General features: G+C 35.1%; 1 protein-coding gene across 5 annotated transcripts in view; it reads right to left on the bottom strand.

The window, feature by feature from the left end:
* Positions 1–21692: 21692 nt before the first annotated feature.
* ZNF280D (zinc finger protein 280D) overlaps positions 21693–27306 on the bottom strand; it is a 130169-nt gene continuing 124555 nt past the window's right edge. Inside the window, exons 19-20 of one of the 5 annotated variants that reach the window (XM_027553914.1) lie at positions 26937–26992; positions 21693–24416 (exon numbers count right to left, since the gene is read on the bottom strand). In XM_027553914.1, the coding sequence (XP_027409715.1) occupies positions 23792–24416; positions 26937–26992 (681 nt within the window). In that variant the 3' untranslated portion in view covers positions 21693–23791. The remainder of the gene's footprint in view (positions 24417–26936; positions 26993–27306) is intronic. The other 4 variants (XM_027553917.1, XM_027553916.1, XM_027553918.1 and 1 more) reach the window with 4 other exon arrangements.

Here is a 27306-nt window from a genome sequence, read left to right as displayed (position 1 = left end):
CTCCAATACTTTGGCCACTTCATGAGAAGAGTTGACTCATTGGAAAAGACTCTGATGCTGGGAGGGATTGGGGGCAGAAGGAGAAGGGGACGACAGAGGATGAGATGGCTGGATGGCATCACTGCCTCGATGGACATGAGTTTGAGTGAACTCTGGGAGTTGGTGATGGACAGGGAGGCCTGGTGTGCTGCAATTCATGGGGTTGCAAAGAGTCGGACACGATTGAGTGAACTGAACTGAACTGAATATAAGTTTCCATGTTACTCTCTCCATGCATCTCACCCTCTCCTCTCCTCTCCCCATGTCCATAAGTCTATTCTCTATGTCAGTTTCTCCAATGCTGCCCTGTACATAAATTCTTCAGTACCATTTTCTACAGTCCGTATATGTGCGTTAGAATACAATATTTATCTTTCTCCTTATGACTCACTTTACTCTGTATAACAGGCTCTAGGTTCATCCACCTCATCAGAACTGACTCAAATGCATTCTTTTTTATGACTGAGTATTGTGTATATGTACTACAACTTCTTTATCCATTCATCTGTCGATGGAGATCTAGGTTGCTTCCATGTTCTAGCTATTGTAAATAATGCTGCAATGAACAATGGGTTAAGTGTGTCTTTTTCCACCCTGGTTTCCTTCAGGGTATTTGCCTAGGAGTGGGATTTCTGGGTCATATGGTGGTAGGAGTTCTTTATATACTGTTGATATGTATCTTTTATCAGATATATGATTTGAAAACATTTCTCTTATTTGGTGGGGTGTCTTTTACTGTGTTTGCAGTATCTTTTGATGAACAGAATATTAAAATTTTGATATAGTCCTATTTGTCTATTTTGTTGCGTGTGTCTTTGGTGTTATTGACTGGTTAATCTTTGACAAGAGAGTCAAGACTATTCAATGGGGGAAAAGTCTCTTCAACAAATGATGATAGGACAACTGGATATCACATGCAAAAAAAAAAAAGAATGAAATTATACTCTTACCTCACACTATATACAAAAATTAATTCAAAAAAGATCAGTATAGGAGCTAAAACTAAACCTCTTAGAAGAAAATATAGTAAGTCTTCATAATCTTGGATATCGCAATGGATTCTTAGCTAAAAAAAAAAAATCCTCTTACAACTCAACAACAACAACAAAAGAAAAACACCCCAATATTTTAAATGGCAAAGTACTTGTACAGACATTTCTCCAAAGAAGATATACAAATGGCCAAGAAGGACATGAAAATGCTCAATATCTTTAACTATTAAGAAAATGCAAATAAAAACTATAATGAAGTACCACTTCACATGCCATCCAGAATGGCAATAATAATAATAAAAACAAGAACAAAAAGAACAGCAATGGAACATAACAAGTGCTGGTAAGGATGTGGAGAAATTGGAAATTTCTGCACATTATTGGCAGTAAAGTAAAATGGTCCAGTCACTGTGGAAAACAGTTTTGTGGTTTCCCCAAAAGGTTGAAAATAGAATTACCATGTGGTTCCACAGTTCCACTCCTAGGTGTGTACCTGAAAGAAATGAAAATACTTTCTTCAACAAGCATATGTACATGCACACTCATAGCAGCACTATTCACAATAGAGAAAAGGTGAAAACAACCCAAATGCCCATCAACAAACGAAGGGATAAACAAATTATTATATATATATACTATAGAATATTATTCAGTGATAAAAAGGAGAAAAGCACTGATACAAGCTATGACATGAATGAAATTCAAAAATATTATGAAAAGTCAAAGAACCCAGATACAAAAGACTGCATATTGCATGATTATATGTATATTAAATACCCAGAATAGAGAAATCTATAGAGATAGAATACAAATTGATGGAGGATTGGCTAAGTTGGTGGAATAGAAAAACCCTGAGCTCACCTCATTTCCCAGGCACACTAAAATCACAACTACTGCATAATAACAATTTATGAAAAAGACTGGAACTACCAGAGAAGATTTACAGATAAAAATATAAGGAAGGAACCACAACAAAATAGACAGGAAGGGTGAATACAGTATAATCATATCAAATCCCATACCCCTGGGTGGGTAACTCACAAATGGGATAATAATCATAATTGCAGAGAGTTATCTCAAAGGAGTAAAAGGTACAAACCACATGTTAGGCTCCTCAACCCAGGGTTCTTGCACTGGGAAGAGAGAACAACATGTTCCAAATGAAGGAACAAGATAAAACCCCAGAAGAAGTAAATGAAGTGGAGATAGGCAATCTACATAAGAAAGAGTTCAGGGTAGTGATTATTAAGATGATCAAAGAACTCAGGAGAAGAATGGACCCACAGAGTCAGAAGTTAGTTTTTAACAAAGAGTTTAAAAATATAAAGAAAAACCAAACAGAGATAAAGAATACAATAACTGAAATTAAAAAATACACTAGAAGGACTCAAGAGGAGAGTAAACGAAGTTGAGACCAAAAACAAAGAAAAGGTCAATAAAACTAAGATCTGGTTCTTTGGAAAGAAAAACAAAATTGATCAATCTTTAGCCAGACTTATCAAGTAAAATAAATAAATAAATAAATAAGAGGGCTTAAGTCAATAAAATCAGGAATGAAAAAGAAGTTACAACCAACACAGCAGAAATACAAAGCCACATATGAAACCACTACAAATAGCTATATGCCAATAAAAGAGAAAACCTAGAAGAAATGGACAAATTCCTAGAAATGTACCATCTCCCAATGTACGACCTCCCAAGAGCCAAAAAGAAATAGATAATATGAACAGATCAACTACCAGTAATAATACCGAATCTATAATAGAACAACTCCTAACAAAAGTCCATGAATAACGGCTTCACAGTTGAGTTCTAATAAACACTTGGAGAAGAGTTAACATGTATCCTTTTCAAACTATTAACAAAAATTGCATAGGGAAGAAGGAACACTCCCAAACTCATTCTATAAGGCCAGCATTGCACTGATACCAAAACCAAAGATATTACAAAAAAAGAAAATTATGGGACAATATCACTGATGAACATAGATGCAAAAATCCTTAACAAAATATCAGCAAACCAAATCCAACAATACACTGAATGGTTCATACAACATGATCAAGTGGGAATTATCCCAGGGATGCAAGGATTCTTCAGTATTTTCAAAGACCAATCAATATGATATACCATGTTAATAAATTGAAAAAAAATATGACTGTCTCAATAGATGCTGAAAAAGCATTTGACAAAATTCAGTATCCATTTAAGATATAAATTCTCCAGAAAGTGGGCATAGAGGGAACATACCTCAACATAGTAAAGGTCATACATGACAAGCTTATAGCAAACATCATACTCAATGGTGAAAAGTTGAAAGCAAGATCAGGATTAAGACAAGGATGCCCACTCTTGCCACTTTAATTCAACAAAGTATTGGAAGTCCTAGCCACAGGAATAAGAAAGAAAGAAAGGGAGGGAAAGAGGGAGATAGGAAGGAAGGAATAAAGAAAGGAAAAGGAATCCAAATTAGATAGGAAGACCTAAAACTGTTATTGTTTGCAGATGACATGTTACTATACATAGAAAATCCTGGAGATGCCACCAAAAATATAATACAGCTCATCAGAGAATTTGGTGATGCTGCAGGATGCAAAATTAATATACAAAAATCTGTTTCATGTCTATACACTAACAACAAACTATCAGAAAGAGAAATTAAGGAAACGATCCTAATTAACATCACATCAAAAAAAATAAACTAGCAGTAAACCTAGGACTTGTACTCAGGAAGTTATAAAACACTTATGAAATAAATTGAAGATGATTTAAACAGATGGAGATATATACTGTGTTTGTGGATTAGAAGCATTAATACTGTTAAAAATGACAATACTACCCAAGGCAATCTTCAGATTCAGTGTAATCCCTATCAAAATACCAAGGGCATTTTTCACAGAACTAGAACAAATAACTTTAAGTATTTGTATGGAAACACAAAAGACCCCCAATAGCCAAACAATCTTGAGGTAAAAAAGAGCTGGCAAAATCACCTTCCCTGACTTCAGACTGTAAGGCTACAGTAATCAAAACAACATGGTGTCGCCACAAAAACAGACACATAGTTCCATAGAACAGAATAGAAAGCCCAGAAAGAAATCCACATATTTATGGTCAATTAATCTCCAACATGTGGTCATGTATGGATGTGAGAGTTGGACTGTGAAGAAGGCTGAGCGCTGAAGAATTGATGCTTTTGAACTGTGGTGTTGGAGAAGACTCTTGACAGTCCCTTGGACTACAAGGAGATCCAACCAGTCCATTCTGAAGGAGATCAGCCCTGGGTGTTCTTTGGAAGGAACGATGCTAAAGCTGAAACTCCAGTACTTTGGCCACCTCATGCGAAGAGTTGACTGATTGGAAAAGACTCTGATGCTGGGAGGGATTGGGGGCAGGAGGAGAAGGGGACGACAGAGGATGAGATGGCTGGATGGTATCACTGACTCAGTGGATGTGAGTCTGAGTGAACTCCGGGAGTTGGTGATGGACAGGGAGGCCTGGCGTGCTGCGATTCATGGGGTCGCAAAGAGTCGGACATGCCTGAGCGACTGAACTGAACTGAACTGAATCTTCAACAATGGAGGTAAAAGTATACAATGGGGGAAAGACGGTCTCTTCAGTAAGTAGTGCTGGGGAAACTGAACAGCTGCATGTAAAAGAATGAAAATAAAACATTTTCTCCTACTATATTCATTTTACTACTTTTGTCTTTTAACCTTTCTACTGGCTGTGTAAATGGTTGATTTACTAACTTTACTGCATATTTGCCTTACCAACAGGAATTTTCCTTTCATAATTTTCATATTTCTAGTTGTGGCTTTTTCCTTTTGCTTAGAGAAGACCCTTTAACACTTCTTGGATAGCTGACTTCATCAAGTTGAACTGTTTTAACTTTTGCTTGTCTTTTATACTTTTAATCTCTCCTTCGAATCTAAATAATAACCTTGCTGGGTAGAGTATTCTTGATTGTAGGTTTTTTTCCCCTTTCATAACTTGAAATAGAAGTGTGAGGAAATATAAATGTCCTTAAAAGGAGAGTGCCGTCTTCAGCCATTTTTTAAAAGATATTTTTTAAAGTGCCACAGCCAAATTTTAAGTCCACAGCAAAACTGAGATGAATGGTAGTGAATTCCCCATATACTTTCTGCTGAAGAATGATTTGAAAGCTTCTTTTTAGGATAAAGAAGTAGGTCACACATGAAGGGAATTTTGATGAGTAATGCTCTACTCCTGAAATGATTCTTTCTTTAGTAGTCATATATGAACATCATAGAATCACTTGAGTCTCATTAACATTTGTCTATTGGATTCTACCCCTGACTTCAAAATAATGACCTTAAATTTTTTTATTCATTGCTTTTAATTGACCAAACTGGCCACATTTAAATTCCTAATGGTTCCTATACTTACCAGATGAAACAAAAGATGCAAAAATATTTTGCTGTGAAATATGTCATCCTCCAAGAGTTTCATCAAATTGTCTTTGCCCACCAGCTACAATAAAACTAACACATCTACTAACATCAAATAGTGTGCTGGTTTTGTTGAGGTTTATTTACTAGTCTAATGATTATCTCAGTAAATCCAGGACTCTAAATGAAAACCATATAGATAATTGCATTGTCATGTGTTTTCTTTTCACTTTGTGTGATGCTAAGTCACTTTATTTGTGTCTTGACTCTCTGTGACCCCATGGACTGTAGCCCACCAGGCTCCTCTGTTCATGGGATTCTCCAGGTAAGAATACTGGAGTGGGCTGCCATGGCTTTCTCCAGGTGATTTTCCCAACCCAGGGATCGAACCTGTGACTCACATCTCTTGCATTGGCAGGTGGGTTCTTCACCGGTTGTGGCACTGGGCAGCCCTCTTTTCACGTTAGTCAGGTTTAATTCTGTATGTCACATAACTCTGTGTGTGTGTGTGTGTGTGTGTGTGTGTGTGTATGTTTATGTTAGTCACTCACTTGTGTTTGACATAACTAGTGCTTTACAAATGTTGTGGTTGGTGTAATATGAATGAAAGAAAATATATTTGTACTATTGTAAAATGTTTGAACATATCAGTTCTCACACCATCTGTGTGTGCTTTTCAAAGTACTGCTTAACAGTGTTAATAAGTATCAAGTTATGTATTGCTAATTTGAGAAATTAACTTTTATATGTATTAAAAATTTAGTATACATTTTTGTGACTAGAAATGTAAGATTGTTAGCCCTCTTTTCTGCAAACTTAGAGCTTTGTAACTGCTAATGTTTTTAATGGTACTTGATATCTACAAGGATCACTTAATTGAACTCTTGAGTGTCATAAGATTGGTCACTTACATTCTAAAGATTTTTGGCTTGCCTTATTCTCTGTGTGTTATCTTTTTATAAGTAGATCTTAAGTACAATGTAGTCAAATTTATCAACCTTCCATTTTTGTATTCTGTTCAAGCAAGAAAACTTTCCAGACCACAAAGACATGAAGTCATTCTTCTGTATTATCTCTCAAAGTTTCATCATTTGGTCTTTCACACTTGGATTATAATCCACCTTGAAATGTTTTCATGTATAATGTGAGGTAAGGTCAGATTCATATTTTTTTTCATTCTGATGGGGCTTTCTCCTCTCATCTGGAATAGCATCTTTGTCATAAATCAAGGGTCTATTATAGGACAATTATAATGCTAATGCATAATAAACACAATGATTTGCCATCTAATTTGACAACAAAATATTTCACACTCCAGTCTGCCTTAAAAAATGTAACATTTAGAATCCACTTTCACCTGCCTAACCTGCTTTCGACAGAGTGAGGACGCACTGGTAATAAAAGTAAAATAAAACATTGTACTTTGGAGGTACACATGACACTTGAAACACTGTTCAGCTATAACTGCATCGTTTCAAATCAGAGTGCTACGTATGATCTCTGTTGCAACCACTCAACTCTGATGTTGAGTATGTCATCATTGGTGATATCATCTAACCATCTCATCCTCTGTCACCCCCTTTTCCTTCTGCCTTCAATCTTTCCCAGCATCAGGGTCTTTTCCAAAGAGTTGGCTCTTTGCATCAGGTTGCCAAAGTATTGGAGCTTCAGCATCAGGACTTCTAATGAATATTCAGGGTTTATTTCCTTTAGGATTAACTGGTTTGATCTCCTTGCTGTCCAAGGGATTCTTAGAGAGTCTTCTCCGAGTACTGTTTTATTTTCATTTTTTTTAGGTCAGTATTTATGGTCCCACTTTCATTTCTTATTTGGTCATTTTTGTCTTATAATACTTGTTTTGTAAGCTGTTTTTCATCTTAAATCAGAGTAGCTTCTCTGTGATCTATAACTAAGAAGCTTCTTTGACAAAGAAGGCATCTCTCACTTGCTCTTGGTTTGGTAAAATTTTAACATTGGTTTCTACCTGAAATTTTCCTTAAATATCTATAGAAAGTTTTAAGAAAACTTTGGCCTAGTATTGTAAGTGCTACATTATAAATTTGCTTGATTTGTGTTATTTGTTTTTTAAGGAATAAACAGTATCCCTTACTATTAACATTTCTAATTACAAAATTATGATAAGGATTCTAATTCTTGGTAAGATGGAATAAACACACTTCATTCTGACTTTCCCACTGAAGGCAGCTATAAAACCTGGACAGAATACATGTAACAGCTTTTGAAAACTCTGAAATGTGAATAGTAGCAGGTAGATTGGAGAAGGACAGATTCAAAGTATCACCTAATCAGGGGTGAGTAAACTATTTTTCTCCTTCTGGTATCCTTCAGCCTGGATTTAAAGCAGCCTGAAATGAGGCACTGGTGTGGTCCAAGAGAAGTTATAGAGAAAGCTTCCAGATCACTCTCAAAGAGCAAGATAGGGGTCTCCTGGTAGCTGCAGGACCACATAAGCACCCAAAATTGAAGAAGGAACACTTTCCTATTAGAGGAGTTAAAGTCTCAAGAGGGTGAGGTGATTCCCATTGCTTTTTTTAGCTCTCATGGACTTCCTTCCACCTAACTCTGGACCTAAGGGCAGTTATGGTAAGAGTGTGACAGCATGAAGTTAAAAAAAAAAAAAAAAAAAAAAAACCCAGGATCAAAAGGGAGGCCCATGAAATTCAGAGTGCTCAGGAGAATATTTAAGAAGAGAAGTTTTTGACAATTATATAATAAGAAACATTTGACAATTAGCTACAATACTCCTGGTATCACTTCTGAGGAATGCACCTATGGTTCTGATCATAAACAACATACCAAAGACTGAGAACTGAACTAAGAGAGAGACCAATGCCCAGGATTCAGATTGGCTAGTGATCAGTATACATGTGAGACAGATTTGAATATAACCTAAAGGCTTTGAAAATGGAAAAGTGAAGTTGCTCAGTCATGTCCAACTCTTTGCAACCCCATGGACTGTAGCCCACAGGCTCCTCCTTCCATGGGATTTTCCAAGCAAGAATACTGGAGTGGGGAACTGACCTTGAAACTAAAACTCAAAGATGGCTAGTTGGACCTTGCAGCCTGAACCCAACTAGGTTCACTGCCTGCTGAAATAAAAATATCAACATTCTCCATAGGATTTAAACAAACCCAGAGTCTCATAACATAATATTCAAAATATCTTGCATACCATCTAGAATTACAGCAAATGAAAAACCAGACAGATCTGAACTCATATGAGAAAAACACAATCAACACATACCAATGCTGATTTTCTAAACTGAAGTATAATTGATTATATTGGTTCCAAGTGTACAACATAGTGACTAAATATTTTTGTAGATTATACTCCATTTAACATTATAAAACAATGGCTGTATTTCTCAGTGCTATACAATATATCTGTGTTCTTATCTATTTTATTACCAAAGCTGATTTGATGCAGGTGTTTCGGTTATCTGACACAGCACTAAAGAAGCTATTAAAAAGTATTCCAGGAAGTAAGGGCAAACCTTCCCAATATGAGTGGAAAGATATGAGAAATGGAGTATTTTCTGCCAAATCATTAAACAAAGGATGTCACAGTCATCAGTGGTTGTAGCCCTCCAACACGAGTTGGTGAGCTCTGAGGAAACTCAGGAAGGAAAAAATACCTGCCATCAGGCATCCATCAGACAGCAGCCACTTCTGACAGTGAGCCCTAAGGAAGCTCAGGATGTGAAAACACAGGATATTGTCCCCGATAGGTGAGATACACATCAAAGGAATGATGTCAGTGAGCCCAGACTCTTGCATCTACCCATACAAAGAAGGGTATTTTTAATTCCTTAATGTGGGATACCTGGTTTTCTTTAATTAACCACAATCTTTTGATATTCCTGACTGCTACTGCTAAGTCACTTCAGTTGTGTCCGACTCTGTGCGACCCCATAGATGGCAGTCCACCAGGCTCCCGTCCCTGGGATTCTCCAGGCAAGAACACTGGAGTGGGTTGCCATTGCCTTCTCCAATGCATAGTGAAACGTGAAAGTGAAGTCGCTCAGTCGTGTCCGACTCTTAGCGACCCCATGGAACGCAGCCTACCAGGCTCCTCCATCCATGGGATTTTCCAGGCAAGAGTACTGGAGTGGGGTGCCATTGCCTTCTCCATATTCCTGACTACCTGCCATTTATTGCAAAGCTCCTATATATCCTAGCTCCCCCCTTGCCTCCTTGGAGCAGTTCTCTCAGGGTTGTGTGAGATGCTGCCTCCCAGGCTTTAAGTCCTAAAAATTTCTACCTAGTAAAATACAGCTCTCAACTTTTAGATTGTAAATATTTTTTTAAGTTGACAGACATAAAGTCTCAGCAAAGAAACAAAAGATATTAAGAACAGCCAGATGAGAATTTTATACAAAAAATATAACTATATTTTAAAAAATCTCACTCAGTGGAAATGGATGGCAAAAAAGTCAATTAGCATATAGCGCCAGAGTCCAGCTCTAGCAGCCAGGGATTCAACCTGAAGAGATGGACTGAGTCGGCGATGAGGCAGCCTCTCAGTTTTCTTTTGGACTGTTTATTTCAAGTTTAAGATTCTCTTTTATACTTTTACAAAAACATTAGGCCAGAGGTTTGACATTTCCAGTCCTCCCTCTCCCAGATTTATTATCTCCATAAATTATTGTTGCTCTTCAGAGTTCCTGCTTCAGTGATTCTCTGGGAATCAGCCTTATCATCTATTATCTACCTCCTCTAATGTGTCCTATAGTTAACTTATGATTACATTGTAACTCATGCTACATTTCTCAGTTTACTACTTATCTTTCTAAATCCTGTTTGCCCCTAACATCCTGAGCTCACTATCTCTTAAAAAGGCTTCTAGCTATAGTGTCTCTAAAAATTCCTAACTTCTATAAGCTATAGTAAATTTTGCTAACTCTACAACATTCCTTAAATCTTTAACTTCTGTTTTAATTATTTCTAAGCCCTAAATTCAGTAAACTCCTTTGCCATAAACATTCTCCTCACAAATAGACTTCAGATAGCAATTCCTCCCATGGCCTCAAGCTACGGCCTATGTGCTCATCCTAGAACACTTTTTTGTAAAAGTCCTTGAACAAATGTCAATGATTAACTTTATGAATTATTTTCTGAGCACAGCTGCAGAAGGCTTTGTGCCTTCTCATGCTCCTCTCAAGAACAATAAGCACCTTAATATTCCTTTTCAGTCAACTCAGCCGAGGAGAGGAAAAGACAAATCAGAATTACAAGGCCTAACTCCTTCATCCCGGGGCTGTGCCTGCAGAATGAAGAGAGGGGTCTGGGGCCATGCCTCCATTTTGTCAGTAATTCCTACCGTGGCTCCCGACAATATAGATCAATAGAAATGATCATGTCTGAAAACAGAGACAGAAATACTTCTTAAAACATACAGAGCTTAAGGAACCTGTGAGGCAATACAAAAAGGTGTAATGTTTGTGTTACCAGAGTTCCAGACAGAGAGAGAAAGAAATAACTGCTAAAACCATTCACTAAGATGACTACTATCAAAAACTCTGAAATTAACATGTGTTGGCCAGGATGTGGAGAAACTGGAACCCACATGCATTGCTGATGGTATTGTAAAATGGGGCAGCCACTGTAGAAAAGATTTTCAATGTCTCAAAATGTTGTATATCCAACTACAATATGACTCAGCAATTCCACTTCTAGATATATACCCAAAAGAACAGAAAAGGAAGACTTAAACAGATACTTGTACACAAATGTTCAAAGCTGCATTACTCAGAGTAGCTACAAAAAGTGGAAACAATCCTGGGGAATTCCCTGGCAGTCCAATGGTTAGGACTTGACACTGTCACTGCTATGGCTCAGTGTTTAATCCCTGGTGAAAGTCACCCAGCACAGTCAAAAAAAAAAAAAAGGAAAGAAAAAAAAGTGGAAACAACCCAAATGTCCTTTTACAGATAAATGGACAAATTGTGGTAAGTACATACAAGGAAATATTATTCAGTCATAAATAAGAATTAAGGTCTGGAATATGCTGCAACATAAATGAACCTTGGAAACATTATGCTAAGTGAAATAATATAGAAATAAAATGATACAGACACACACATATTATATGATACCACTTACATGAAGCATTTAGAATATACAAATTCATTGAGACAGAAAGTAGATAGAAGTTACCAGAGACTAGGGGGAGGAAAAAATGCAAAGCTGAATGGGTACAGTTTGTCTGGGATGATAAAAAAGTTCTAGAAATAGATAGCTGTGATGGTGGTACAACCTGGTGAATGTACTGAATGATGCTGAATTGTACACTTCAAATGTTAAAACAGTAAACATTATGTTATGTATATTTTACCCAAAATTTTTTAAAAAGGGTTTCCCCTGACTGAAGACTTCCAAAATTTGGCAAAGGATAGAAACCTACAGATTCAAGAAGCTAGCAATCCCAAATATGATAATCCCACAGAAATCCACACCCACACACATCATAATCAAACTGCTAAAAAACAAACACAAAGAAAATAAGTTGAAAGCAGTTCAAAGAAAAACAACACCTTAGGATAGAGGAACAATGATTCAAATGACTGCTGATTTCTTACTAGAAACCATGGAGACTCAAGCAAAATGGCACAGCATTTTTTAAAGTACAGGAAAAAAAATCTGTCTTCCTAAAATGCTATATCCAATTAAAATATTATTTAGGAACCAAGGTTAAATAAAGGCATTCTCAGATGAAGGAAAACTAAGAGAAACTGTTGTCATCAAATCTACTCTAAAAAATGATTAAAAGAAGTTTCTCAGACAAAAAGGAAATGATACCTGAAGGAAACTTGGCATGTTATTAATAATAGATGAGCAAAAGAAATGAGTAAATTTCTTAGTGAACAGAATACACTATTCTCTCTTGAAATCTTTAAAATGTATTTGATGTTTAAAAACAAAAATTATAACACTAGTGGAGTTTTTAACGAATGTAGATGAAGTATATTGGACAATTACAACACAAGGAAGATAATGGGAAATATGGTGATAAATTTTCTGCATTTCACCTTAAGAGATAAAATATTTATCCTAAGTAAAAGGCGACAAGTTAGGTATGCAAACTGTGTGGCTACTCTGAAAGATTTTTAGCTTTTTATGAAGTTGAACATACACTTACAATGTGACCCAGCAATCTTTCTCCTAGGTGTTTATCTGAGAGAAATGAAAACTTATGGTCACACAAAAATATGTATGCGAACGCTTATACCAACTCTACTTATAATCATCAAACAAGAGATAACTCATATGTCCTTCAACAGGTTAATGGATATTCAGCCATAAAAAAGAACAAACTGCTAATATATGGAACGGCTTGTATGTATTTCATATGCATTGCATTGAGTGAAAAAAGCCAGTCTCAAAAGGTTATGTAAGGTGTGTTCTCTTTTGTCTCAAAAAGACAAAACTGTAGTAACAGAGACCATGTCAGTGGTTATAATATAGCACAAAACTGAAGAACTGGAAAAAGTAACATGTGGGCCAGAGTGAGATTTTAATTAACATTACCCAATATGCAATAAAACAAGTAGACAAAATCAGTTAGGATGTAAAAGATTTGAATCATAAAAATTAGGAAAACTGACCTAGTGTACATATATAAAACACTGTACCCAACAACTGCAGAATACATATACCTTTCAAGTACATAGGAAGCATTAACCAAAACTAACATTTACTAAACCATGAAGACAATCACATTTCAAAGGTTAAAATTATGTAGATTATATTCTCTGATATACCAGTACAATAAAGACACTACTACTGCACACCTAGTAATGTGGATAAAATTAGAGACTGACTATAACAACTGTTGGTGACAATTTGGGACAACCAGAACTCTCATATAATGCTGATGAAAATATAAAACAATGTAGCCCCTTTGGAAAAAGAGTTTAGCAATTTCCTAAAGAATTAAACAATTTACCATGTGACCTCATCATCCCACTCCTAGGTATTTATCAAAAATAAATGAAAACATATGTCTGTAAAAAGACTTAAATTACAAAGCTCAGAGCAGCTTACTAGAGCTAAAAATTGAAAGCAACCTTTACTGGTTTCCTTCACTGCATAATAGATTACTATAAATTTACTGGCTTAAAATAAGTATTTTATTTAAATTGATTTTTGATAGGCAATTCACTAACACAGTTCAAAATGCCAAAGGTATGTAAAGGTATAAAGTTAAAACTTTTCATCTCAACTCAGACTCCCAGGCATCTACTTCCCTGCCTTACTGCAATTCTTGATTAAAGAGCTTTGAAAGAATTATTTTGTGCATATAAGATCAAATCTGTATGTGTACGTATTTGCATGCATACACATGTGTGCATTTGTATGTTTATATGAGCATATAGAATGGAATGATACATACCAGGTTATCATCATTGATTACTTTGTGTCTTTTGGGTAAGAGGTAAAAAACTGAGAAAGAAAATGTTACTTTTTTTTTATTAATATATATATATATATATATCATTTGTTGATCTAATTCTAGTCAGAAGCTCAGGCTTTTGAGAAACAGATTACCTGTATGATTAGCTTTGGCAAATTTCTTTTTCTTTCTATGCCTCAATTTCCTCATTTACAAATGGCACTAATAGTTCCTATTTCATAAGATTTGGGGGACAATTATAGCAAATAATTACCCTAATGTCTTGCATATAATAAATGGTTAGTAAATGTTAGTTATAAAAAATAAGCACCTTGACCTAATTCTAAGAAAACAAAAATGATTCAATAGGATCTAAGCATCCAAAGAAAGCAGCTAGAAAGAAGACAACAAAATAAAATTAGAGAAATGTGAAAGGGACATTTTAGGTCAAGAGTATTATAAATCCATACTTTAAACTCCTCTTCTGCTCTCTATATATGTGAATTATAGATTCAATTAACAATAAGAAAAAGACTGACTCATGCTCAAATACAAAATAAGCATTTCTCTGGGTCATAAATAGAAGGCAACAAAGTAGAAAGATGTAGCTAAATCTACAGTCCTGGAGATTCCTAGATCCAGGAAGCAGCCAGAAGCCACTGGGAGTGTTTATTCCTTCAATGTGAGAAAAATCACTCCAAATGTGGCATGGAACCATGGTATAGTTAGGCTCTCTGTGAAAATATCTGGTGATCACTACTTGACATTACTTCTATTATAAACCTGTGTAACTTTATTATTGATATGATAAGCAGAGAAAACTGCATAGAGATCTTAGCAAAGCTGCATGCTGCCTTTGATACAGGGCCAACTGCAGCACCGCCATGGAGGTCTAGCTGGACTTGTGCCCTGGATGAGTAGAGGAAGGCAGCAACAAAACTGCCAAATAGGTGAGCACAAGAGAAGAGGAAAAAACTCCCACTGAATATTAATCCATAGGTTCCAACCATCTGATGAAATTAAGATTAAGAAAAAGTATTTGGAAAGAATAGCACCCTTTGCTAAATAATCATACACTGGGAAATACCAATAAATGTGTTTGGTAGTTACTTGAATAATGTTACATTTGGATCCCCTCTTGAGAACAGTAATACCACAGAGAATAACAAGTCAAAATTGATAATTTATGGAATTATTTTGCTTCCTCAACATGTTATTTTTGGAATAACATTGATGAGATTTGTATAAAGTATAAAAACCTAGGCATATAAACCTACTGATTTTTATTTTACTTGAAAAAATAAATTACCATTAGCAGCAGACAGGGGTATGAATACACATTTATATCATGGCAAAAGGTATAATAAGTATGACTGAGTGATCAGATTGTTACTACTTCTCTTCCATGGCTCTTATTCTTGTTCCTGGAAATGTTGACTTAACTCTTGGACTCCACCTGTCAGCATTCCCTCATCTTATTTTTGAGCTTGTTGTCAGAAGATTCCTGCAAACCAGTAATGACTCTAAACTCATTAAGTTCAGTTCAGTCTCTCAGTCGCATCCGACTCTTTGCGACCCCATGAACCAAAGCACACCAGGCCTCCCTGTCCATCACCAACTCCTGGAGTCCACCCAAACCCATGTCAACTGAGTCGGTGATGCCATCCAACCATCATATCCTCTGTCGTCCACTTCTCCTCCTGCCCTCAATCTTTCCCATCATTAGGGTCTTTTGAAATGAGTCAGCTCTTCACATCAGGTGGCCAAAGTATTGGAGTTTCAGCTTCAGCATCAGTCCTTCCAATGAACACTCAGGACTGATCTCCTTTAGGATGGACTGGTTGGATCTCCTTGCAGTCCAAGGGACTTTCAAGAGAATTCTCCAACACCACAGTTCAAAAGCATCAATTCTTCGGTGCTCAGCTTTCTTTATAGTCCAGCTCTCACATCCATACATGACTACTGGAAAAACCATAACCTTGACTAGACGGACCTTTGCTGACAAAGTAATGTCCCTGCTTTTTAATATGCTGTCTAGGTTGGTCGTTACTTTTCTTCCAAGGAGTAAGCCTCTTTTAATTTCATGGCTGCAATCACCATCTGCAGTGATTTTGGAGTCCCCCAAAATAAAGTCAGTCACTGTTTCCACTGTTTCCCCATCTATCTGCCATGAAGTGGTGGGTCCATTCTGAAGGAGATCAGCCCTGGGATTTCTTTGGAAGGAATGATGCTAAAGCTGAAACTCCAGTACTTTGGCCACCTCATGTGAAGAGTTGACTAATTGGAAAAGACTCTGATGCTGGGAGGGATTGGGGGCAGGAGAAGAGGACGACAGAGGATAAGATGGCTGGATGGCATCACTGACTTGATGGACATGAGTCTGGGTGAACTCCGGGAGTTGGTGATGGACAGGGAGGCCTGGCATGCTGCGATTCATGGGGTCGCAAAGAGTCGGACACGACTGAGCGACTGAACTGAACTGATGGGATCGGATGCCATGATCTTCGTTTTCAGAATGTTGAGCTTTAAGCCAACTTTTTCACTCTCCTCTTTCACTTTCACCAAGAGGCTCTTTAGTTCTTCTTCACTTTCTGCCATAAGGGTGGTGTCATCTGCATATCTGAGGTTATTGATATTTCTCCTGGCAATCTTGATTCCAGCTTGTGCTTCCTCCAGCCCAGCATCTCTCATGATGTACTCTAATTTCATTACTAAGCTTTAATTCTCATAGGAGAATTACAATATTTTTTCTTGTTTCATCAATTTGTTGACTGGTTTTTCTTGAAATTCAGAAAAAATATGATTCCCAAGAAATGCTGTGAAGGAATTTCCACATAGAAACACTTTGGGGCCTCTCCTTAACCCACTGGAGTGAGTTGCCATTTCATTCTCTAGGGAAGCCCCAAACAATTGGTATGGTGACCATATTGTTAATTAAACTTTTCTTGCTTAGGCCTTCCTTCTCCCTTTACTGGTTGGAGGTGAGAAGCTTGGCCTGTTCCAATCCTGCAAGTATCTAAATTTATGGACTTTTTCTATACTCTTTTGTTCCCACTTTCAATCCTACCATTTCTTGTCTGAGTTCACTTCTTTCTCAAAGTACATTGTTAAATGAAGCCAATATAGTAACCAAACATGCTATTAACACTGTTATTCAAACTCCTCCAAAAAAGATACAACTTCATTAAGTATACTATTTGTCTTTGAAGTATTACAAATTTACCAAATCTTTCACTATAGCTGAATGTGGATCACCTCAGGTAGACTTGCCATCTGTCACCTAAGCCTATGCAATGCACTGGTGTAATGCAGTTTAGTGGTGTTTCTCCTAATGGCCACAATCTACTTTCAGGATGAATTCCTGTATCAGTAGGGAAGAGACTTATGTGCTGCAGAACAAAAATTCTCTAACTGCAATAGCTTTTTCTTCTTCATGCTATATGTCCATTTAAATAAACGGGAAGGCTCTTTTCATAGTCCCTCAGGAACCAAGCCTGATATAGCAATCATTATCACAATAGTAAAAAAATTATCATGTTTGAAGGAAAAGAGGATTCTAAAGAGTCTCAAATTAACAACCAAATGCTCAAACCTGGAAGTCACTTTCACTCACAACTCACTGGCCAGGAACTAGTCAAATGGCCATACATTAGAAATATTTGGTGAGTAGCAGGAATAAAAAGTCCACAGTAGGCTAAAAATAAGCTGAAGAGTCAAAGAAAAAAAATCTAGATGAATAAACTCTTACAATTAAAGAGCTGGACCAAGAAGCTTTCCATAAGTATTATTGTAAGATAATTAAAATAAGTATGTGGCTCTTATTTTTCAATTTAAAAAGTAAATACTCTTGAATCTAATAAATTATACACTTAGAATTTTAGTACAGGTAAATAAAATATGGACCAAAATTTAGGAAATAACTTCACTGCAGTGTCTATAATAATGAAAACAAAAGAATGGTTATAAAATTATGACATACCCATACAAAGGCATATGGCAGAGGTTGGCAAACTTTTTCTTAAAGTGTCAGATTGTAAATCCTTGAGGTTTTCGGACCACATGGTCTCTGACAGTACAACTGTGCTGTTGCAGTGCAAAAGCTACAACAGATAATATATAAACAAATGACATAGCTGTTTTCTAACAGAATTTTGTTTGTAAAAATAGGTGGCCAACTGCGGGTCATAGTTTGCTAGCCTCTAATATCAGCAATTAAAATCAAGATTTTAAGGCAATGACTAAATGCTTAAAATGTTTTGAAAGTTAAAAACTAGAGTTTATAGTTACACCGAATTCTCCACAAAGGGCAGGTTTTACTTTAATATTTAGGAGGGAAAAGTCTTTTTAAAAAGAGGTTGGTTGCATAGCTAGAACATGGAAGCAACCTAGATGATCAACTGACAGATGAATGGATAAAGAAGTTGTGGTACATACACACAGTGGAATATTACTCAGCCATAAAAAGGAATATCCTCGAGTCAGTTCTAATGAGATGGATGAAACTAGAGTCTATTATACAAAGTGAAGTCAGAAAGAGAAAAATATCATATACTAATACATATGTATGGAATCGAGAAAAATGATACTGAAGAATTTTTTTTCAGGGTAGCAATGGAGAAACAGACATCAAGAATAGACTTATGGACATGGAGAGAGGGGAGGAGATAGTGAGATGTATGGAGAGAGTAACATGAGAACCTATATTACCATATGTAAACTAGATAGCCAACAGGAATTTGCTGTATGCCTCAGGAAACTCAAACAGGGGCTCTGTATCAACCTAGAGGGGTGGGATGGGGATGGAGATCAGAGGGAGGTTCAAATGTGAGTGGATATATGTATACCTATGGTTGATTTATGTTGACGCTTGACAGAAAACAACAAAATTCTGTAAAGCAATTATCCTTTAATTAAAAAATAAATATAAAACAAAGAAGTTTGAATGGGTGAGTAATGCAATCAGCTTTCCTGCTTTGTTTTTGGAAAAGTCAAATGACCCTAGGTATACCTGAAATATTTCTGAAAATCAAAATCCAAGATCACTTCTGTGATCAGCAGTTATTCAGGCCATTAACATCTGCAACTATAGCTTCATTTATATCTTGGTCCAAAAATCTTCATAATGATGACTCACTGTGTCATCAAAGAAGACTAAATTATGCATCATATATTCTTGTAAATAACAAGTGATTTTATAATACCTTTTACAAGCAATTAAAAGTTACCTTTAGCTAACTGTAAAAGTAATTCACCCAGGAAACCTCATCCCTCGATGATATTACAGATGCTACTTCAGATGTGCTGAATTTCTTAAAGATGAACCAAGTGAAGTACCTTTGAATTTACAGATTTTGAGTTGAAAATTAAACATTACCATGACTTAAAAAAAATCTATTTCACTTCATTTTTGTGTACATGGATTAGCAGATATGCCTCATTAGTAAGCAATATTTTTAAGACAGTCATTTCTCTTTTAATGCTTAGACACAGTAAATTGTGTTTCATTTCCTAGTTGAAAAAGAAGTCTTAGTGTTATAGTAATCTAGTAAAAATAAAACACTTGCAATTCTTTTCAGTGCCTAAAGTGTTAGTCACTGAGTCGTGTCCAACTCTTTGCGACCCCATGGACTGGTCCGCCAGGCACCTCTGTCCATGGGATTCTCCAGACGAGAATCCTGGAATGGGTTACCATTCCCTTCTCCAGGGCATCTTCCTGACCCAGGGATTGAACCCAGGTCTCCCGCATTGCAGGCAGATTCTTTACCATCTGAGCCACCAGGGAAGCCCTTTTAGTGCCTATGATACATACAAAAGTCCTATTTCACTGAAGCCACAGCAAGTGAGTGATCCTGGAGTAAAAAGTTTGATGAAACACAAATGATCATGTCAACCATGAAGCAACAATATGGTATTACAGAAGGCTTTAAAAGCGCAATGATGTCAAAACATTTATAATTATTAAATAAAGTATATCTTTAAATCACATGCTGTCTTTCCTGTCAATAGAATATTCACTAACCCTTCCTCTTAAGGTAAAATTCCTCAATCCCTATTAATAAAACAGATCAGTAGGTCCTCTTCTTTATGTTAAGAGGGCCTCCATTCCATATACATATAATCACTGTAGGAATAATAAGACTGTAATTAGTACCATCAATGGGAGGGTTATTTGCAAACACATGTATTTTTAAAAGGGACATTCAATATAAAAGCTAGGAACTACAGATGTGGTGCGTTCAAATCTTGGCTTGTAACCTTAGGCAAATAATTGCACAGATATTTGGTTTCCTCATCTTTTTACTTATAGCTAAAACAGTATGATTTGTATTTTGTCAACTCCTTTTAAAAATGTTGAGAATAATTCTTTAAAAATTTATAGGGTGAAAAATTTTACAATTTCCTCCCTAAAACATTAGAGAGATGCAAAGGGGAAAAAAAATAACAAAAATATGGCATTCAGATTTTCAATGAAAATTAAATGTTGCATCTGCAAAATGAAAGTTTCTTAACATCACTGAACTGTACATGGAATCAATCATAATCCTATTGTTAGGTAACAGGGGACTGTAAAATGGTAAGACCCTTTGGTAGTTAGCTCTTAGGTAAAGGGTCACTAGAGTGCATTTCTGACTTTCATAGTCAATCAAGAAAGTCTAAGTGCTTGTTGTGTATTGGTTTGTTATTATTTCAAATCCACTTGTTTATGACTTAAGTGAAGTTGTTTTGATCTAAGGGTGAATTTGTTTACACTAAGGAAGGTATGCCGGGATGATGTGATTGACATCTGCTGTTGTAGGTAAGTATTCAGTAGCTCACTCACTCGGGGTGCCTCTGGGGGTACTAATCAATACAAACATATGGAAGAGCAACTATCAAGCGATGGACATTTAAACTTCAACCACCAAGAATCTGTGAGGACTTACAGAGAGTGTTTAGCCTGGGCAAGGCTACTCTTTGCTGAAAACAGCTCTCTGAAGATCTTGAGACACTTGTTCCTGCCGTGGTCAGGCCACTCTTGGTCCTCAGCAGTGTTAAACTGTGCAGCAGTCTCAGGAAGAGAAGGGACATCTGTTCCTGCCTTGACAAGGCTCCTCCTGGTAGGCAGTGGTGCAAGTCATGCAATGGCCCCTGCAGTTATAACATCTGAGGCAGCAAAGCTTGCCTACCAACATGCGTGCTGTCATCCCCAAACTATGTACCCCAGCAGCAAGGGACCTAAGCTGTCAACTGATATCCAGCTTTTAGTTGGAAGGACTGACTCTTCAGACAACCAATTCAGAGAGAGGTATACCTCAACTAGATTTGGACTTTACTTCTTTCATCTCTTCTTTGCCTGGAACAATAGTGTAATCAACCATTATTGGTTTGAAGCATGTTATTTCTTTATTAGCTTATTAACAGACATTATTCTATATGGTATTGGCTTGTGAAATATTATTATTATAAACTATAATTCTCACAGTGAACTAGTGTTAAATTAATTACTGGCAAAGAAAATTTCAGTCCCTGAACACCATTTTCCCAGACAAAATAGCACTCTAAAGCACATAAATGCAAAATACAGTCCACTGGTCAACCCCCAACCAACATTCTGTTTTTGTAAACAAAGTTTTGCTGGAACACAAACTGGCCATCATTTACATACTGTCTACAGGTACTCTTAAGCTACAAGGAAGAGTTGGATAATTGTGACCACATGGTCAACAATTATTCACTATCTGATTCTACACAGAAGTCTACTGACCACTGTGCTAAGGCACTACTTCTCAAAGGTTTGGTTTGCATATCTGAATTGTTTGTTCCCAATGAGAAATGAGATTTTGTGAAAACATAAACCAATTATGTTACCAAGTACAATATTTATTTAAACTACTGTTTGTTTTTTTTCTCATTGCTAGATTTTCTCAGTGAAGAATTTATAGTCTGGTACAGGTTCTTTTTCTCATAGTGGATAGGTATGAACAATTCATTGATTAGGTACTTTCACTACTATAAGCAAAAGTGGTATCTAATCAGGAGGAGGAACTACTCAGAGTTCACAAGGAATTACCGTATCATTTACAGACCTACTTTGGCACAGTGCTCCAGGTTTTTGCAGCATTAGGCAGCAGGCTTGGCAGTTATTTGAATCAGATTCAGAAAATGGTCCTTACATAGACTTTCTCATCTTCTTGCTCTCCTAAGGAATATGTTACTCCAAAAATCTTCTGTGCTATAGATTTATGTTTCAACAAGGTGAAGGATGACAGTTAATAAGTCTTTATTTCCCCACTTTTTCTTAGGAGCAGGAACTATAAAAATATTTACCCCCACCCCAAAAAATATTCAAGAAAATAAGTCAATAATTTATTTTGCCCATTTAGCCTCTTTAATTTACTGAGCAGATAGAAAACTATTTTAAATTATAATTCTCTTGAAGTAGAAGAATTTGTAAAGTAAATCTATTCTCTGTAAATATTAGCAGTTTCCCCTCTGTACTTTAAGTGTCAATTTAAAATAAATCATGCATCAATTAAAGAAAACAGAATGCAATCTACCGGTAGCTTTAACATGAAATTTCCTTGAACAATATACAATTTCTAGAGGCGCCAAAGGTAATCTGACTCAAGCAGCTTTCTGAAAAATAAAATTATTCAGGGACAGATTTTTATTGCAAATATTTACTCAAAAAACTACTATATACAGCATAATTTTAATACCCATTTAAAACATTTAACAGTGAAACAAAATTTAAGAATTCAAAGCACATTTTAAGAAGTAAAAATGTAGCATTTTAAATAAAAGTTTATTAGTACTTCAAAGCAAACTACTCTTATTCATATTATTCATTTCTGTATCTATTATTTTCTATATGATAAAAAAACTGAAAAAATCAATTTAGCAGCCATCTTAAGGATAAATTAGGCTAAATATCCCAAACCAATTTTTTACATCCTGCTTTAGGTCCCATTTGAAGTTTCTATTTTACAATTACAGAAAAAGTCACTTAAACATGGCTGAATTCATGCCAGTTTACTGCTTTACAAATATCTACATTAATCTGTACTTTGGTTTGGTTTCCAGACCATGTTTATGGTTCTATTTCTAAAGAAGATCATTAAAACAATATTAAAAGCATAATAGCTACAGGATTTTCAACAATGGATTTCTACTTTATACAACTAGTTTATCAAGGGATTTCTGCACAGCGTACACACTGACAAAAAGCACAAATATAAATTTTTATTTTAATAATTTCACTTTCACTGAAAGTTTAATTAAGGTAAGCTTACAGCCTGGCAGGCTAACACTTGTATGGAGGTACACAGATTCAAATATTCTGTTCACATGCTTCTGGCAGTCTGGAATGTTATATTATATTCAAAATTAAGTTTATGTTCATCCAAATTCTCATTAGATCAACTAATTTAGCATTCTAAACATGCTCCATTTACCAGAATCATACTCAAAATGAAGCTCTCATTAACAACGCCAATCAGCTATTATTTTAAATCAATTATTCCCAAAAGGCATGTGGTTTCCAAATTTCTTCCTTTAAGTTAATTGAAAAGGATGTACAGGTAATAAGGACTTTTAGCTTAGGACTGATGGAAATTTCAAAAGCTTCATTAACATAACTAATATTCTAATAATCAATTCATATTGATCACCAAGTTCCATGTCCTTGAAAACTGCGAAATGACTTTTTCATTGCCAACTTAACTTTCATTAAATCTTACTCATGTTTTAAAAACTTCTTGGAAATTCATACCTAGTCATGCTATTAATGATGGATTGATTTAATAACCTAGGCTCAACATACAGGTAAAATATATGAATGGCCTCCCTTACATTTTTCTATGTCTGCGCTCTGCAACAACACCACTGAGGTCACCTGATAGCACTGTTCCAAATGGTCTTACTATTGGTACACTAAAACTTAGAATGCCTAGTTAATTTCAACTTCTTTCTTTTTCATCTACCAGGTCTCCTGTTGTCTCTGTTGTGCTAAGACTATTTTCTCCAGGAACGTTATCTGTTTGATCAGACACTACAGCATCAGTCTTGGCTGAAGGATCACCACTACCCTTCTGAAGAATCTCTGTGGCTTCAAACTCAAGCACTTCTGATGGAGTCAAAGGTTCCAAATGAACACTGCCTTGCTCACTAACATCAGAACTAACAGATTCACGTTCATCTCTTTTTCTCAAAAACTGATCAATACTAACATCACCAGATGTTAACCGCAAATCTTTAATATTCTTGGAAGAAAATCTAGCTTCACCAGCATTGCGATCCTCAATCTGATCACATGCAATGAGGTTTTCTGAACTTTGGCACATCTTCAACTCTGTTTCCTGACATATGTGCTCTACTTGTTTTTCCTTTTCCACTTTATCTGCATCAATAGTTGAATCATAACTGAAGATATTCTTTGAGCCAGTTTCCTGATCTTCAAGACAGTTATCATTTTCTTTATCTGAAACGGATATGTCTTCTTCACTTTTTGTTGTTGATGAGCCTTCAAATAAATGCACATCACATCCATTTTTTATTTCCTCTGAAGAAGCTTCATCTTGTTTACTGAAAAAATAAAGCTACTTATTATCTATTTCTTCATAATACAATGTATTTGAATACTTACTTTCAAAGTAAAGACATTTTCTGAAAAAGAAAAAAAGGCACACTTGCCCACCCAAAAAAGAAAAAAAATCAAAGTCCCCAGTCCTTGCCATGATGTTACAATTTAGGAAGTGGCCATTTTCTTAGGCAGCAGAGTGAGAAACTCCATAGTCACATATTCAAAGGAGTCCTGAGGAGTTAACTCATTAGTTTTGATCCTCGTTATCATTACTTTACCTGTTCATACTCTTGCTTGATTTTAGTTAAAATGTGAGTGTGCTTATTAGCTCATAAGAGTACTTTAAATAAGGAATGAATGTATGTGGGAAAAATCCTATTTTCTTTTTCTTTGATTTACATGTCCTCTTAGGATTAGCATGTTTTTCCTAAGCAAAAGCAAGTAAGCATTCACAAAGATTTTACTAATTTCATAACAGCCTAACTTAGAAAAACATGAACACATGTCTAAGAAATATGTAAGCATAAAACTTGAATACCTGTAAGTTTACGTGTATACGTGTCTGTGTATGTATACAGACATACGTAAGTAAGATGTGTTACGCTGATGTGTTAACAGAAACTCTGATGTATTAACAGAAACTATTCAGTGAATATAATTTCCTATGCTATATAGTAGAACCCTGCTGTTTATCTATTTTATATATAATAACATATATATATGTTAATCCCAAACTCCTAATTTATCCTTCCTCCACCCTCTTTCCCTTTTGGTAACCATAGTTTGTTTTCAATGTCTGCAAGCCTTAGAAACAGATTTCCAAGATGATCTCAGGTCACTTATATAGATGTAACAATGCTTATTTTACCAAAAAGAATTTTAATGATTACATTTATCTTATTTCTTACATTAATCCACCTGGAATTTAGACTTTTTTGTAATGAAGTACCCATATATCAAAGCAATGTTATCAAATAGTCATTTATTATTTACTAAATTATATTTGTAAGGCTGTTTCTCTGCTATTTAATTTGTTCTGATGTGTCTTTAGACTATTACAAGCCAATACTATCCAGTTTTAACAATTAGAAATTAACATTGTACTTCATTATCTAATAGGTTAAATCACCTACATTCTACTGTTCTTCTCCCTAAATTAGTAGTTTGAAGAAGTAAGATATTTGTACACGGATGCTCATTAAAACAGTGTTTAAAATAGTGAATACAGAAACAATCTAATATCTAACACAGCTATGATTTTTTAAATTGTGGTATTAATAAATAGAAAAATATGAATCCTACTTGAAACACCACTAATTTCCAAATCAAATCCAATTTGGATTTTCAATTAAGTGCTCATTAACCATAATTTGGAAAAAATGACCTATCACGTAAGTTACTAATAAATTATTTTGTATCTCAGTAAATTTTTTCTTTAAAATCTTCTAAATTGCACATTTCTCATTGTTATTATTGTGAATTAACTATGTTATGCATTAGATTTTGTAATGACATGTTATGGGTATATAAGAATGGTTCTGCTAAGCCTTAATTAATACTTTGGTTAATTTCAGTCATACTTTGCTCATTTTCTTGGGTCTTACAGGTCAATTACATTATCTCAAAAAGTTATAACAGTTCCCTCATTTAAATTTGTAAAATTCTTATTTTTGTTCAGATCTTATTGAACTAATTATAATTTACAGAAAATGTTAAATAATATAGATGTGTCTAGTCTTTCTCCTAAGTCCTTAGTTGAATTTTGTTAACTTTTTTCATCCAAAATTCTAGGAAAAATACTAGATAAAGAAAGGGCTAGATAATTGTCCTGGTCAAGTCTAAGAAACATCGTCAAAAGGTCTTATTCCATAATTTTCTTTTTAGAGGCAATAGATTGATTAATCTCATCAAGTTAACAAGCAGACTATGGTAAAACACACAGCATAAAGACAGAAATGGGGAAAGTAATTAAAAGACAAAATCATCTTTAACTGGAATAAAGTTCTAATTAGAATATTGGATTCTCTTTTGCTAAAAAATAGTGAAATCTCGTGTTCTACTCAAGAATTAAATTAAAAAAAAAAAACACGTTGAATTTTGAAACTTTTATGTTGAGATCCTACCACACAAGTAACTTATAGCTTTTAAAAAATACTTTAAAAATAAGATTTTAAAACTATTTGCAATAATTGTCACCATCTTATAACCTGCAGCATCTTGTAACTATTTTCATTTAACAGAGGCAATTACAATCCATTACCATTTTATTTACTTGTACTCTAAAAAATTAACAACTTATAAAATGTATTCTACATATTTAAAAGGCTTCAAAACTAAGGATCTGTAGTATATTTCTGTTGTATTAAAATTTCAAAATTTGATTTTAATTGAAAGTCATTACTAAAAGGAACACCATATATAAAATTTAAATAGCCCTTTCCCAAATAACTGAAATAATATACAGCTCAAATATCATTTTATATACACAAATTTCAAGAGATTCAGCTTTTCCTTATATTTACCTTTCTGAATTTGATGTTTCTGTTTCTCCTTCAGCCAAATTAGATCTTGCAATTTCCTGAAATGATTAATAACATTTTTCTTTTATATTCAAAACTAAGCTTACATTCAAATTATGTTTATATTCAAAACTGCTACTTTTATTAAACTTTCTAGATAAAAAGAACTTGTGTGCTGCCTAGTATTCCAAAGAAAGAGAAAAAACAATTTCTTAAAGTATGTTTTAGAATAACTCTTAAACTAAAAACAGGATTTCAAAAATTGTTTTTTAAAAAACTCATAAGAATTTCAGTGTACCAAAAGTTTTTGAAGCAAGGATATGAAACAGTTACCCAGTTATAACAATACCTGCTTTCCTTAGATTCTTCTAAG

This window comes from Bos indicus x Bos taurus, chromosome 10 (genome assembly GCF_003369695.1).
Source record: "Bos indicus x Bos taurus breed Angus x Brahman F1 hybrid chromosome 10, Bos_hybrid_MaternalHap_v2.0, whole genome shotgun sequence".
NCBI classification, from domain to species: domain Eukaryota; kingdom Metazoa; phylum Chordata; class Mammalia; order Artiodactyla; family Bovidae; genus Bos; species Bos indicus x Bos taurus.
This window is presented reverse-complemented; position numbering and strand designations above follow the sequence as displayed.